Source organism: Haliaeetus albicilla, chromosome 10 (assembly GCF_947461875.1).
Source record: "Haliaeetus albicilla chromosome 10, bHalAlb1.1, whole genome shotgun sequence".
NCBI lineage: Eukaryota > Metazoa > Chordata > Aves > Accipitriformes > Accipitridae > Haliaeetus > Haliaeetus albicilla.
Genome location: NC_091492.1, coordinates 40463253 through 40478168, shown reverse-complemented (window position 1 = coordinate 40478168; position 14916 = coordinate 40463253). Strand labels below are relative to the sequence as shown.

At 44.2% G+C, this 14916-nt stretch overlaps 1 protein-coding gene and 1 long non-coding RNA gene across 7 annotated transcripts; one reads left to right on the top strand and one right to left on the bottom strand.

Moving 5' to 3' along the window:
• Positions 1-3882: 3882 nt before the first annotated feature.
• LOC138687502 (uncharacterized) lies at positions 3883-5314 on the bottom strand. Its single transcript, XR_011326700.1, has 2 exons — positions 5126-5314; positions 3883-4705 (listed from the first exon to the last, which is right to left on the bottom strand). It is a non-coding gene; the product is annotated as an uncharacterized lncRNA (long non-coding RNA).
• PRKAB1 (protein kinase AMP-activated non-catalytic subunit beta 1) lies at positions 5068-14692 on the top strand. Of its 6 annotated transcripts, XR_011326695.1 has the most exons (9): positions 5068-5089; positions 6702-6876; positions 7762-7928; positions 9709-9802; positions 10824-10938; positions 12231-12364; positions 12877-12945; positions 13028-14015; positions 14087-14692. XR_011326695.1 is itself a non-coding variant. In XM_069795300.1 (8 exons), exons 2-8 carry the CDS (start codon positions 6712-6714, stop codon positions 13103-13105), a joined length of 822 nt encoding a protein of 273 aa, XP_069651401.1. In that variant the 5' UTR covers positions 5068-5089; positions 6702-6711; the 3' UTR covers positions 13106-14692. The 6 variants fall into 6 exon arrangements, 5 of the variants coding, with proteins under 5 accessions (XP_069651401.1, XP_069651402.1, XP_069651405.1 ...); XM_069795300.1 differs by having other exon boundaries at positions 13028-14692; XM_069795301.1 differs by lacking the exon at positions 5068-5089 and adding an exon at positions 5314-5411 and having other exon boundaries at positions 13028-14692.
• The last annotated feature ends 224 nt before the right edge of the window (positions 14693-14916 follow it).

Genomic DNA, 14916 nt, shown 5'->3' with positions numbered 1-14916 from the left:
CAATTTATGTGGTTGCAACCACGATCCATGAACAGTGTGGCTTGAGGCTCCAGAAGCTGTTGCTTTTGTACCTGTGTCTTTGGATATGTGTTCACAGTGTGAACTGTGTTCTGCCTGTCAGCATGGAGATAGGTTGTATCCGATTGCTACCACAGCGTCTATCACTCTCAAGAATCAGTCCAGATGCACCTGCTGGAACAGTGTGCAAGCATCTCTCTCTAGGCTCATTTCTTTACCTGGACCCTAACTTTGTCTACCAGTTAAGATGGATTTTGTTACTGATTTGCATCAGTAAGGGAGAGACTGGGTCATCTTCCCAGTTACTTTTTACTTTGTGTGCGTTGTGTGTGCACCTATGTGCAAGAGAATGCATCTGAAGGACTGGATTCCCCAAAGCAAGTAAGATTTAAATACAAAGAAATTCACTGGATTGATTCAGGGCCAAGCTGGTAAGCCACATCCTAGTTACCTGACAGCTGTTCTGGAGCCTTTATAGAATGTGTTGTTTTGTGAAGGGAAGAGTCCATATCGCCAAACCTTCACTCCTGATAATGGGGTAAACTACGAGGAAGTTGAATAGATGTGGAACCTACCCTGACTTTGGAGGAGATACCTCCAGGCAAAGTCAGAGACATTGCCTGTGCAGGGTAGTCTGCATGGCTGCTGCCTAACCTGCAGCTCTTCTGAGACTAAGCCCTTGGTCTTGCACAGGCAATACTTTCAGGCTGAAACACTGCTTGAATGTTGCTTTCCTTTTACTATCCTCCCATCTCCAACCTCATTTTTAATTAGTAGGTCTCTGAAGGTGTGCAGCGTTATGTTGGAGTAGAGGAGTTGAGAACGGTTGCAATGATCTATGGGTGATTTTTATGTGCTCTCACAATTTTCCACTTCCCAAGCGCAACAGCATGTTCTGCATGCACAGCAATAGCATGTGTCCCTGAAATGTGAGTGAGCCTTTAAGGAGGCTGCCCAACTTCCTCTGCATCACTCCCTGGCAGCCTGGCAAAATGGGCTAAATTCAGAAGTGACCTAAAAGGAGGCGGGGGTTTGGAAACAGATCACTCAACCAATGTAAAGATGGAGGAACAAACTTGGGAGCCCAAGGTAGAACGGAAAGTTATAGCAAGAAATTTAACCAGAAGGTTTCTGCAGTTAAATTTATCCTGTCTTGAACTCTAGGGTAAATTCTGCTGCTGCTACCACCTAACTCACTCTCCACAGCACGGAAGCTACAAGAAGCACTTGTTCATGTGTCCTTTATAATGTGATTTATGGCATGTCTGAATTTGATCTATCAGCTCATGACTGAGGTTGGCTTTTCTGGTTTTGTCATATCTAGCCACAGGGCTGAGTCAGCTTCCACTTTGCTTGCAATGACTTCTCTTTGGCTAAATAAGCTTGCATCATGTCAAGGAAAAAGAACTTTGCCAGGTTATCATGGGATTCATCAGGACACTAAACTGTACAGTCTGAGACTTTAGGCCACTGCATTTTTTTTTTCACTACATACTCTGGGGTAAAAGAAGGGGAAACTCCACTGAAATTAAGGGATGCATACCAGAGCAGGCTGTGTGGTAAAAGGTGAGCCATGGCAGCCTTGTGTACACATATCTCAAGCAGTGTTCAGTGGGGGCTTAATTGCCTTTTGATTTTAACTAACTCTGGGAGATAATCCAAACAGTGAAAATGAGGTTTTGGCCTAGAGCACAAGTGGTTGGTGAGTGCCATCCGTTCCTTAGGGCTAGCACAAAAGTTTAGCTTTGACTTTTTCTGCCTGAAAGGTTTGAAGGCCATTATTTGCCCCATTTAATCAAAGACATACATTTCCCTACCATAGGTCTCTCCTGACCTCAGATCTATCCTGTTTGGTCCTTACTTTCTTTAAAAATGAGTCAGCTGATGAAGAAAGACAGTAAGTGATATCTTTACAGGAGTAGAATGACTCAGTAGTAAAGACATCACTTCACTTGACCCCTCAGCCTATACGGCACCAAAAGTGCTCTGTCAGGATTGTTAGAACTTTGTCAAAGTCTGCTGAGTCTCGTGATCTTATAAGCCAAGAACCAAAATGCCTTAAAATTAATTTGTGAATAAGATGCTCTGTGTGAGTTTTAATAGTCAGGCCAGGTCTAGTTTGTGTTTCTTAAAGAAGGTAGATGTGAATAAGGGAAAAAGGAGCTGACCTTTGCTTGTGGCTAGTGACAATAAATAACACAGAGACCATGTAGATCTTCATATCCTGCAGGTGTTTTACAAGCGTCTCCTTTTAAAACCTCACATTGCCCTATGAGGTGGTGCAGCACAGTCATGACACCTGTTAAAGCATTTAATCAATTACTTTTATCTTGTTTTATAGGTTGTGGACAGTCTGAAAGTGGACTGTGCTTTTTTTTCAAAGGAATTTCTTATTCAAACTTATTCAGTTACATTTTCCCCCAATCCTTTTACTCTCCAGCCTGCCATTTGCAATTCAAACTGCTGTTGTGATTCACCATACAATTTCCATGATTCCACTTCTTTTTCCTGAGCAGGCAACCATAAATCCTAGGGCATTCACATTATTGGTGTGATTGCTGATATCAAAATTTCGTATTTGTTTTTCTGATGTATAAATTTAATGTTTACTTAAGATGAGCATTCGTTCCATGGAAGTGTGGGTAGTGAACACAAGCAGGGTCCTCAAGACACCAAAACAAAATAATCTGCAGTTCTGAATTCGTATTTACCTAAAAGATTTTGCAATATTCACCCAACCTAGCATCACCTTCCTTTGATTAAGAGTCTTCTTGAAGGTCATGCTGGCAGTTAGTGTCAGAGGCAAGAAGGATATTTTTATCTAATTCTTTCTCTCCTCAGTGAAAATGCTTAAAGTCACTATTCTTGGGCATGCCCCAGAATTGTAAGGCAATGCACACAGCTAAACAGCTAAGGAGCAAATTATTCTGGTACCAACATCAGGAGTGCTTAGCAAGGGCTAAGCCTGAGTGGCCTGTTGCTGTGTCCCCTGTCTGAGAGATATGACAGCTTAGAAAACTGTGATAAATTATTTCAATGGCAAGTGACACCTCTGACATTCTCACTAGGGAAGTTAACCAGGAACCTCATTTGTGACACATATGGAAGCCTTGATGGAAGAATGTGAACCAGCTCCCCATCTGTTACATCCTCATCTGGCAGTAAGAAAAAGAAGGTTAAGACAGGTATGTAAAGGGGCAGAAGTAGAAAAGGTATTTTGTAGTCTTCCTTTGGAATGTGGAGGCTGGTCCTGGATGGAGTGGAAAAGGGGGAGTTTTTATGCCCTTCAGGTTGCAGAGCATGGAAGGAGGCAAAAAGTCAAAGATGCTGTTAAAGGGAGGAGCAAAACTCCAGGGTTCCAGAAAATCAGTGGGTGGATGAGCTCTGCCAGGCCCTTGCGGCATGTCTTCAGCTAATCTCTCGCTTCCCACATCTCCTGCATTAACAGGTGTGAGGGAATTGGGCTCCCACTGAGGCTGATAGGAGAAAACAATACAATACTCCCAGACACGTGAGAACCATGCATACAAGCATGCCCATGAGGAGGTAGGGCGATGATTTAGTGGGCGGCAGTGGTAAGCCCCCCACATAAGACTCATTGTTCATGGTGTAATGTCATCCAGCCGTCATAATTCATAGGGACCAGGCACCGCACAAAAAAAGAGTTACAGGCTCTAGGACTGTGCTACACCCACCTGTCACGACTGACAGTGAGGGAAGACAAGAATTGGGGTTGAAGAGGAAGCAGTCAGGGGAAAAGAAGGAGAAAGCAACAGTGAAGCCCAACCACCAAGAGGCTGAGATGCCTGTGTCCGTTGCCTCTGTCCTGTCCGCAGGCCAGTAACTCCCGAAGGTTTTGGCATGTAGCACACCATGGATGGATGGTTCATCACTGTGTGGGGAGGAACCGTCACATTTTAATACCAGAACTTTGAATAATGCTTGGACCTCCCACAGACTAGTTCCCACAGCCTTGTGAGCTATTAGCAGTCCTTATCCTGCCGTTTATTGCCTATCTGTGGTTCTCAGAAGTAACAAAAACCATTGCAAAGAAGTGAGGATGGGCCCCAAAGTGAAGGTACTTCTGGCTGGCTGTTGTGCAGATCATCACAATGGTCCTACTAGGCAAGTGGTGGACACGACATGGTAGCATGTGTCTCCAGCCTATGCCGCAGACAGTTCTGCAGACATAACCAGCACACACAGAGGCATGTGCATTGGTGCTGGCCAAAAAAGAACTGGGGAGAAGAAAACAATCAGGTTTGGAGACAAAGAATGCAGGAGTGCTAAGCTGTGTGAAATATCAAAATAACAGCAGCTGCATTTTATAGCAGGGTAACTGTTCTGCAGGGGCTGGGGAAGAGCTGCCCACACACATTCCCCTCACACCCCCTCTGGCAGGCTGTCCTGTGCCGAGGTATTCTACCCACGAAAGACAACTAGGAGCAGCTGTTCTTCAAAACATACTGTGGGAGCCAGCCGTGCACTCGCGATTAGGCATGGTGAATCTGTCTATCCTGGCAGAATTCTTCCCACAACATGACAGCACGCCACAAGGATACACTTCAATTTGGTAGGAATCCTTTTGTCTGTTTGCAGGTTGCTTTGACTGGTTAAGGAAAAACCAACCATTTCCTTGTAAAGAGAACTGCCAATCCAGGAACCTGCAATCCTCCCAACTTCATGCCTGTTAGAAAAGTGGAAGAAAGACAGCAACAGCTGATGAAGAGCAAAGGGTAAAATGAGATAGTGTAATTGGAAATGCTTAGAGAAATATGTTAGAGAAATATACGAGTGTAATTTAATTTGGGAAACACTTATCAGTTGAGGACTTAAATTTCCACCTCTGCTTCCTCAGAGGAAAGAGAGCCATGTGCCGGTGGTTTCACAGCCTGCTTGGACCACCCAATGGTCGGCGTCCACTCAGCTGGCTCTTGCTCCCGTTTCACGAAGAGGGGAAATGCATTTATTGCCTAGCTCCCGCGGCCCCGTGCTCACTCATCTGCAACTCTCCTGCAGATCCAAAACCTCCTTGCGGTGATGATTTGGAGAAAACGGCTCCGAGAGGCAGGTAAAGAGCCACCACGCTTCCCCCCTGACCTCGTACCTAAGGCACCAGTTTAGCAGTCATATTCAGCGGGTATGGGATAGCCCTGGCGGGACAGTCAGCATCGAGCCTGGCCTCAGGGGCCTGACGGACCCGGGAGCGGCCGCGGACGGCTCTGGGCTGCTGCAGGCCCCGCGGGCCGCCTGCCTGGGGCCGGGGTCGGCGCCGGAACCTGCGCGCCGGGCTCGGGTTCTTCCCCGGGGCGGCAGCGCGGGCACACGGCCGGACGGAAGCGGAAGCGCCGGGGCGGCGGTGGAGGGACGGCGGTGGGCTCGGAAGGTGGGAGGTGGGTTCCCTGCCGGCGGTGCCAGCCCCGGCGGCCTTTGTAACCGCCCTGCTGGGCGCTTGCGGGGGAACCGGGCCGGGGAGAGGTGGGTGGCGGAGGCGGTGACTGCCCGGCTGCCCGCCTCGGGGCCTGAGGCGGCCCGGCAGGTACGGCGCGGAGGTGTGTCTGCTGATGAGACCCTGAGGGGCTGTGGGATTTCACCGGGGCCTTCTCAACAGTCCGTCTCGCAGAATCAGCGAGTCGCCGCTTAAAGCAGATACGGAATGGATGCGCAAAGCTGTTGAAATTTCACGTAGCTGTTTAACGTTTGCATTTATGCTTAATTTTTGTCGTCGAATTACCTGTTTAGTTGTTTATTTACTTAAGCCACGCGTGCCGAGACTGCCAGGTTGTGACTGAGCCGAGATCTGTACGGTTGAATGTTGGGCAATGTCCATAATCTGAGCTTACAGGGGACAGAACGATATCCCATACGTGTGCTTGTATCCTGCTGGGTGTGCTCCAAGGGTCTGTTTGTACGGTTCCAAGGGCCTGTTTGTATGGGTCCAGACGGTCCCCTTGGCTGCCCCTAAGTTGCTGCTCTTCGCCTGTAAGTAGTCTTTCAGATAAGATATGGCATGTGCATCTAGTCTCATCCGTTCTGCCTCTGGATGTGGCCACATGGGCTGTGGAGCGGGAAGAAGTGTTGCGTTTCTTGCATAGCAGGCCCCTGCCTCTCCCAGAGAAAAGCAGAGACTGGAGGAAGTCTCCAGCGGAGCACCAGCAGGACTGTGCTGTTTGCGCTTCAGAGCCGCAGCCGGCCCCTGTAAGGATCCTCAGCAGGCTGCCACCTCAGCTAACTTTTTATTTCCTAGTGAAGTCACATTTCTAGTAGGCTGTTTTTGAAGCATTCTGACAGAAAGTTCTGCTGATGTTTCTGTTGATGTGGTAGAACATTGTATGTGTAGGTATTCAGAAGAGAGAAGAACAAGCACTTAGCTTGGCAAGACAGAATACCAATGTGCTGCAGTGACAGATACCAGCTTGGTCAACTTTTAGAGTGGCTGAGTTGCAGAGATGCTAGGATATTGAACTGTAGCACATTATCAAGAGTAGCTAAAAGTTGTCATTTAGTGTCTTTGTTCTGAGTTTGTTATAATTTTAAGATTCTAGCATTTGGGGTTACTCAAGTTTCTTAGACTCTTCAACTCAGAAACAGAGCCCAGGTCTACTGATGAGCCTGCTTTCCTGCCTACTGGCATTCTGGCTTCAGAAGTACGTGTGCTAATCTGTCTTTTCCTGCTCTTTTAGGCCATTAAAAATGGGGAACACAAGCAGCGAGCGAGCTGGACTGGAGCGTCATGGCCATAAGGCATCCCGAGGTGACAACTCAGGAGGAGCCATCAGTACAAAAGAGGGTGATAGACCAAAAATTCTAATGGACAGTCCTGAAGATGCAGACTTGTTCCATTCAGAGGAAATGAAGGTATTGCTGGTTTGTTCTTGTCTTCTAACTTTGCTAGCTTGGGAATGCTGTCTAGTTGTGGTGCTCTTAACATCCTTCCGTAGTTCTGTCACTGAGTTTACACACAAAACTGACTGTCTCCCTTGTTTCCCACGCTAAGGAGAGGTATTGCATTGGTGTTCAAGCAGATATAATGAGCGTAATGTCATGGTTTGCAGCAAGAATTAACTGTAGAAAAACTAAAATGTAGCTGGCTCAAAGCTCTTCCCGAGTTCTAGGTACAGTGCCCCAGCTTCCCTCAGATCCTTAATGCTCTTGCAGTCACCAGTGATGTTTTACCTGTCTGTTATTTTCCATATTAAAAGATCAGTTAACTGGATTTTTGCTCAGTATTAGATGGATTGTTAGAAATGCCTTGCTGTGTATCGTGTTTCCTAAGAATATCTAACAGAAAATTACGCTTAGATTTTGACTGCTGGACAGAGCTGTTTCCTACAGACAATTCATAATCCTTCTGCCAACTACAAATTTTGTGCCTATGGTATTTGTGCTTAAGTGTATTTCTTCTTAATTATTTTTCTCCCTCTTCTTTTATCTGTGTATTTTGAAAACTCTTGTGAGCTCAAGTCATTTCTTTTTAGCCTAATTTAGGCTGGAGGGCAGGGGATTATTTTGCCTTCCACTCTTTCTGCAAATTTGGAAGGCTTTGACATCTTTGCAGAACTTGTGCAAATGAATTTGTGAACAGTATCTAGAAATGCTGTTTCTAATCTCCATCTGACAAAAACTACTTGTAGACTTGTACCTTAGAGAATCGTGCCTGAGCGCAAAAATGCTGTCAGTAAAATACAGGTTGTCTAAGTCTGCCAGGAAAGAATCCTTTTGATTAAGACATTGTGCTTGTAGGCTCCATTGGAGAAAGAAGAATTCCTAGCTTGGCAACAAGATCTGGAAGTGAATGATAAAACTCCCACTCAAGCTCGACCAACAGTCTTTCGCTGGACTGGAGGAGGGAAAGAAGTTTATTTATCTGGGTCCTTCAACAACTGGAGTAAAATTCCTCTGACAAGGAGGTAATAAACTGCTGCTGCTGTATTGGTGATATTCCCCATGGGCTGGGAATGCTTAGTGCAGTGAGAAAGGTGGTCAGCTGATAGATTGGTATTGTGCTTGGATTTACTACTGTCCTGCTTCGCTTCTCAAGCTCTTGATGAGAGTCTGACTTTTTGATTCTTGGATGGCACAGGATGAAAGTTGAGCTGTGTGTCAATTTTGGAGTGATTTGTTCACTAGGCACCATGCGTGAATGACCTGAAACAATCCTTGTTGTGCAGTCTGCTACCTGGGGTGGAGTTGGGATATGTAAGGTGAAGTTAGTTTTAAGCATAGTGTCTTTGATGGCACATGTACTTTCTTGCCATATCATTGGCTTTTGCCCAGCTCAAAGGGTCCAGATTCTGCTTAGGAAAATGAACCTGTGATACTGCTGGTAAACTACATGAACGAGAGAACAAATCTGTGTTAAAGTACCAAGTGCTTTTTCCTTCCAGAGAGCTCTGGAGCTCTGCTTAATTCAGTACCTGAGTAAGTATTTTATTTAAACCAATGTTTTCTCAAAAATTTAAAACTTAATGGGTGGTGGAGAGTCTGAATTTAGCTGTTGATCTGAGACCTGTTGTCTGTCAACGATGACATATTCATGAAAGATTCGTCTCCTGCTAATTTCTGGTGTTTCTTATCTCAGTGAGTGACTACCTGCATTGTCATTGTTGCAGAAGTGTCTTAATTTCTTAGGAGACTTGAGGGAGGAGCATAGTGGCCTGATAAAATGGTATGGGAGGATTGTTCTGTGCATGAACAATGTGAAATAAATTATCAAGACAGGAGCTGGAAAAAAGGCCAATGGAACATCAGTATTACCGTCATACTCTTAAGTAGAAAGCCTGGGAGACGGGAAATGGTGAAATGAATCTGGAAGAAGGACAAAAATGTCTCTTTACAAAAAAAAAAAAAAAAAAAAGAAAAGACAGGTTTGCCTCTTGTCAGATTAGGTATTCTGGGAAAGGAGATATTTGGACCTCCTTAGAGGCTAGATAAAATCATGTTACTGAATCAAATATGCTCAGGCAGAAGAGTTCGTTATTCCAAACTGAAATTTCAAATCCAGCTTTGTGGTGGTATGCTTGTGCTCCTTATCTGAGAAGAAGAAGTAAAGAGAGCTACTGGCATTGTGTGGCCTGTTTGAATTGTTCACATAGCATCCACTGTTTCTCAGCTTCTTTGAGATGCTGGTAAAGACTTCTGAAGAATCAGGAAGTTCACAGCACAGGAGTATCAAAATTACAAAGCAGCAGCTATTCAGACCTAAAGTAACTCAGAAGTATTGAGTTGCTGCTTTCATCTTCTAGTCATTGTTCATTTATTTCATAGGCATTTGTGAAATGCAATTTATGATGGCAAATACTGAAAGGCAAGGAAATACAAGTAAGCTGATCTTGTTCCATCAACAGCAGTATCGCAGATAAAATAAGGTCTCATGTACTAACAAGTAGTGTGAAGATGTGCAGATGACTTTACAAAAGCTCAGTGCCAATTACTTGATGCCAGGAATGTGGATACTAATTTTGAATGTGTAGGGGCTTACTGTCACAGAGGAAATTATCATTAACATTAACCTTAATTTGATTCTTTACCTTTAGATTGCATCAGAGATTCTCTTAAATGTGGCACTGCCTTTTTAAGTTTTTGCACGTTAAGGAGGCTTATATTCTGTGTTACAGTGTTTGTCACAGTTTATAGATCAATGTACTTTTCAGAATATTTCAGGGCTGATTTGTTTGTCTTAAATTCCAGCCACAATAACTTTGTGGCAATTCTGGACCTGCCAGAAGGAGAGCACCAATACAAGTTCTTTGTGGATGGGCAGTGGACGCATGATCCTTCAGAGGTATTGTTTTCTTTGATTCTCTGTATTTATTCATTGAGGCATTGGAAGATGAGAAACTGGCTGGTTTTTCTACCAATAGCTGGCCTTTTCAGAGAGAAGGTGTTGGTTAACAACAGAAACTGACTGTTTAAGCTGGTGATAAAGATATTTCTGCTCCCAGCTGGCCTAGGTGGCAGCATCAGACTGACAATCTCAAAGGACAGGAGATTTTTGTAACAAATGGGTCACAAGATCTCTTGGGTATTGGTTTATAAGATATGGTGAGCTTTTCTTGTCTAGTGCCAAACTGTCTTTTAAAGCACTGTAGCATTGCTGACAGCCCAAATCTCTCTGTGCTGTGCTTGCTGTCTGCCAGAATGTTCTTATTGCTGCTCTGGATCTTTTCATAGTCCAGTAATTGTGCCAAAATCTACCAGTCCTTTTCGTCCTCCTCTGCTATAAAATGAGCTTTAACCTTAGCCTGCCTAGCAATCCCTACCTGCCTCAGAGCTAATCATTCACAGCTGCTGGTTCCAGTCTTCTTGTTGTCTTGGCAAACCTTGCAGAACCTCAGGGAATTCACCTTGCAGTAAATTTAGCTCTTTGAAACCTCTGCTTCGGTCTCCAGTCCTAGCTTTGGTAGTAACCAGCAATACCAAGTGTACTCGTGTCCTACATCAGGCCATGCAGATCTCAGCCTGGCTCTGAAGCCTCTGTAGAAGCTAGAAGTAAAGGTTAGCTCCTTGTGTTGTCACTGTTAACTTTAGCCCAAACCTGATCCTAGCCTTATGTATAGCTCAGGAATTTATTGAGTGCTGTGGACCTAGCAGGTTCAACTGATATGCATCCCCCTCAGTCCTAAATCCTGTACTTGCTCTTAAACTAACACTAACTGAGCAATAGTGAGCTCTTTTCATATGTGGTACTAGCATATTTTAAAAGCAATATATCTCATTCTTGGTAATGCTGATTGTGTAGTTTTGAGAATCTGATAGTCCTGCAAGCTTTTTTATTCTGACTTTTGTATCTTGTTTCTTCCCAGCCAGTAGTAACCAGCCAGCTAGGTACCGTCAACAATATCATACAGGTGAAGAAAACTGACTTTGAAGTATTTGATGCTTTGATGGTGGACTCCCAGAAATGTTCAGACATGTCTGGTATGAGCTTACTGGTGATTTTATATTACACTTTATAGAGCTGTTAAAAATTCCATCTTCCTTTTCATCTGGAGTTAAAGCTCCAGTATAGATTAATCTACATGTTTGTCAGGCCCTGTGGACGGACGTGTGCAGGAGTCACAAGTGCACAAAGGAATAATGTGGAATGCATAAAGGAGGAAGCCTCTGACAGAGCAACACAGGTTACTGTAGATCTGATTAGGAGGAAGTCATGGGTGCTTAATAGCTGTTTGTTTGCCTGTGCGATGTCAAATGGCTGGTTTGGGCGCACTCAGTGGTGGATCAGTCTCTACCTTACGACATCAAGCCAATGTTGACAGCCTATGCTGCTCCTAATACAGTCTTTCTCTGCTAAGGAGATGGGTTGAGGAGGTCAGAAGTTGCGCATTAAGAGGTAGAATTTAGATGCATCTTAGTGCTAATACAGGCTCAGTCATATGTCATATGCTCTCAGCTTAGTATAAATGATCTGAATCTTAGAATAGTATAAAAATTATATTTTTGTCTCAAGTTTCATATTCTAGTGTAACAGAAGAGAGGTAAGATTTAGCTTGAGTCATCTCTGAGGTCAGCCTTGCCACCTGTTCTTTATAGACCTTTGTAGGGATGGGGACCATGGTTGAAATAGTACCTTAAATCCTCCCTCAGAAGACCTGTCCTTTGAATCTGAGGCAGAAGGTGTGTTTGGTTGGTTTTTGCTCTATGCTACTTTCCCCTGGAGAAAGCCTTTTTGGCGAAAGGGTGTGATTTGTGAGACTTGGATGCTGCAAGAAGCCAGGAGGAGATTCTAGTAAATGTTTCCCCGCCACAAGATGTAACAACTTTTCATTATATTGTTTTACACTCTGAAGAGCCCTTTCTCTTACCCTGTCCCTGTACAGGATTAATACATGCTTTTTACCTGTGTGTACCATGTTTTTAGCGCTTCCCTTGGAGGTAACATTGTAGAGCAATGTTTACCATTAAGTGTTTGCTGGAGAAGTGCTGGGCAGTGAAGTTCTGGAGTGCAGTAGGGCCCTTGGCCTCCCACATCTTCACAGCTAGTCTCAAGTCAGACAGACTTTGGACATCTTAAATCACTTCTTGGGCAGTGACTGATCCTCTGGCACTGCATCAGCTGCTACAGTTCTTGTACTACATGCCATTGATTTCTTTTGGCCACATGTTTTTGGATGTGAAAAGCAACTTAGAGTAGTGGTAAAAAGGTACCTATAAAGAGCACATACTCTTACAGACTATTTAAGAATAAATATTTAACATCTCTCTGGCAGAGTTGTCAAGTTCACCTCCAGGACCGTACCACCAGGAGCCCTACGTTTGTAAGGCAGAGGAGCGCTTTAAATCGCCACCTATTCTTCCGCCCCACCTGTTGCAGGTCATCCTGAATAAGGACACAGGCATTTCTGTGAGTACATTAGTTTGTTTTGCTGAATAATGGCCTTGAGGTTGTGAACAGATGGGGAAAAACCTGGGTACAGACAGGGGACAGGCAAGGAAAAACCTTAGAATAGTTGCCATGTTCATAAATTCCTTATTGTATACGTCCAGGTGGATCCATCTGAAGTAAATTTATTTTTCTACTTGACTCTCTTCAAAATTGAAAAGAAAACTAGATTGTTGTTTTACTCCCAGAAACCCTAATCTTCCCACTGCAACACTATTAAAATGTCAGAAGCACATAAGAAATAATTGAGGTCTGTTTTATGGTTGCAGTGAGGATGCAGAGGGTTTCACCCTGGAGGGATCTTGGATTGTTCTGAAGCTTTGTCTACGTTTCTTGATGAACTCGGTGTAAGAAGTGGTGTGATGTATTTGAGGATATGGCTAGTTACAGACGGTGTTTATCACTCATCAGCTGTGATGAGTAAACTGTGAGTTCCGTTATTTTCACACTGTCTCGCTTTCTCTTTTTTCCAGTGCGATCCTGCTCTGCTCCCTGAACCCAACCATGTCATGCTGAACCACCTCTACGCACTTTCTATCAAGGTGAGAGACCAGGGCATGTTCTTCACACTTGCAGCTTTTAGATAACCATGTAATATGCTCACTTGTTTTCCATCTCCTGTAGGATGGAGTGATGGTGCTTAGTGCTACGCATCGTTACAAGAAGAAATATGTGACTACTTTGCTGTACAAGCCAATATGAGCATCACAGTAGTTTGTGACCAATTGTTCTGGGCTAGTGCAGTCTCGGGGGAAAAAAATTCTTCTCTTAACCAAATTTATTCCTGCTCTGTGCTGTAGCAAATGAACTCCGATTTCATATTGTTTCTGAGACTTCCAAGTTCTCCTATATTTGCCTTATTTTCCCAGTCCCACCTTGGAAGTTCTTGGAGATGGCAGCTTCATGACAACTAGACAGATGGCAAAGGTGTCAGTGCCTGTTGTCAGCTCAGTTAAAAAAACAGCAATTTAATTAGGCTGAAAAGTGTGAGGGCAGCAACAGATTAAAGACCTTCAGCAGTGAGGCAGACTGTAAGTAATAAACAAGCCAGCCCAAAGTCTAGAAAGTTCAGGATTCTTGTGGAATCTTACTTGAGCTCAACACTCAGCAAAAGCAAGCCCATTACTGCTTTCATAACTCATCAAACACGCAATTATTTCAGTAGCAAGTTCCAAACTTGTATGGCTGAAATAAGTGTGAATATTGATGATCTTTTTGTAGCAGCCTTTGCTAGGCAAAATCAGCGACACAAATCACCGACAAGTTCATTTTTATTTTACGGTAGACTGGAGTGCACTGTTTCTGCTGTGAATAGCTCTGTAGTTTTTCTCTTCATGAGAACTGAAATACAAGTTTTCCCCTGTGGAATTTTGGTAAAGACAATTGTTTTTAACGGCTGGATTTTTCTGTAAATCATAAATGTGTCTTGCAGTAATCTGCTTTTTGAAACTAGTTTCTCTTGCTGTCACTGATAAGGACTTCCTTAAGCTGGGATAGGTAGCCGTAAGGAAATCGATGTATTCAGTTTGGGGATTAGTTCTTCAGTAACAGCCTGAAGGTGACTGTGAGTCACCCGTCTCCCAGTGGCCAAACTTGCCCCTTGGTGTAAGCAGTTGCAGCACGCTGGATACAGCAGCACTGCATCCTTCTGTGCCCAGGGCTGGAGCTGGGCCTCTGCTCCAGGTTGCAGCATTGACCACGGGTATAACATCCCTGGTGCTTCTGCAGCCAAGGCTGTGGGGATCTCTGCAACTTTTTATTCTGTTTATATTTTCTAAGTGATTATAGTAGCACCAGGTTGCCTGTACTTGGTACTCGCAGCCTGTTTTATCCCAAAACAAATGCAACATTAATGCAAAACTGCCTGCCAGTGTGCCTCGGGCCTGCCCTGGAGGAACCAGCTCAGGAAGTGACCTGCTGGGTCCTTCCCTCTGTTTGTTTTTGGTGCCTGCGAGTGCCAGCGACTGTGCCAATGATAACCAGCCCCTGTCCGACTGTGGGGAAGAGCACATTGCACAAATTGGTAAGGAGTCTGAGTGGGGACAAAAGCTGCAGCAGCCAGCGTTCAGTGGAACCAGCCACAGTGGAAGGGTGGTTTGCCATCCTCGGATCTGCTCACTAGCCTTGTTGCAATATCCTAAGTAGCCGAGTAGATCCGGGTCTAGTGCAATGGTTTTCTCTGAAAACTCTTTCTTCGTTCTGTGCTATGGATAGTATTTGGTATTCTGAAATATGGAATTGCTTTTGTTTTCAGCCTCTTTAGAAACAAATAAAACATTTTCAAGAAAAGTGGGTGACTTGCTTTGTTATTATCCTTCCCATCTTTGGTAACCTCAGCTTCCTTTAGTTGTTACTCTTTTGTAACCTATGAGTGCCTGATTGCAGTTTTATGCCTTGGTGGATTGTGCAACTTTTCATTCATAGATGCAGCTTGAAACACCTTGTTCGCTTGCAGTTAATCAGTAAATAAGATGAGGGAGGTGTTAGTGTGTATTTGTGATGTAAAGCTTACA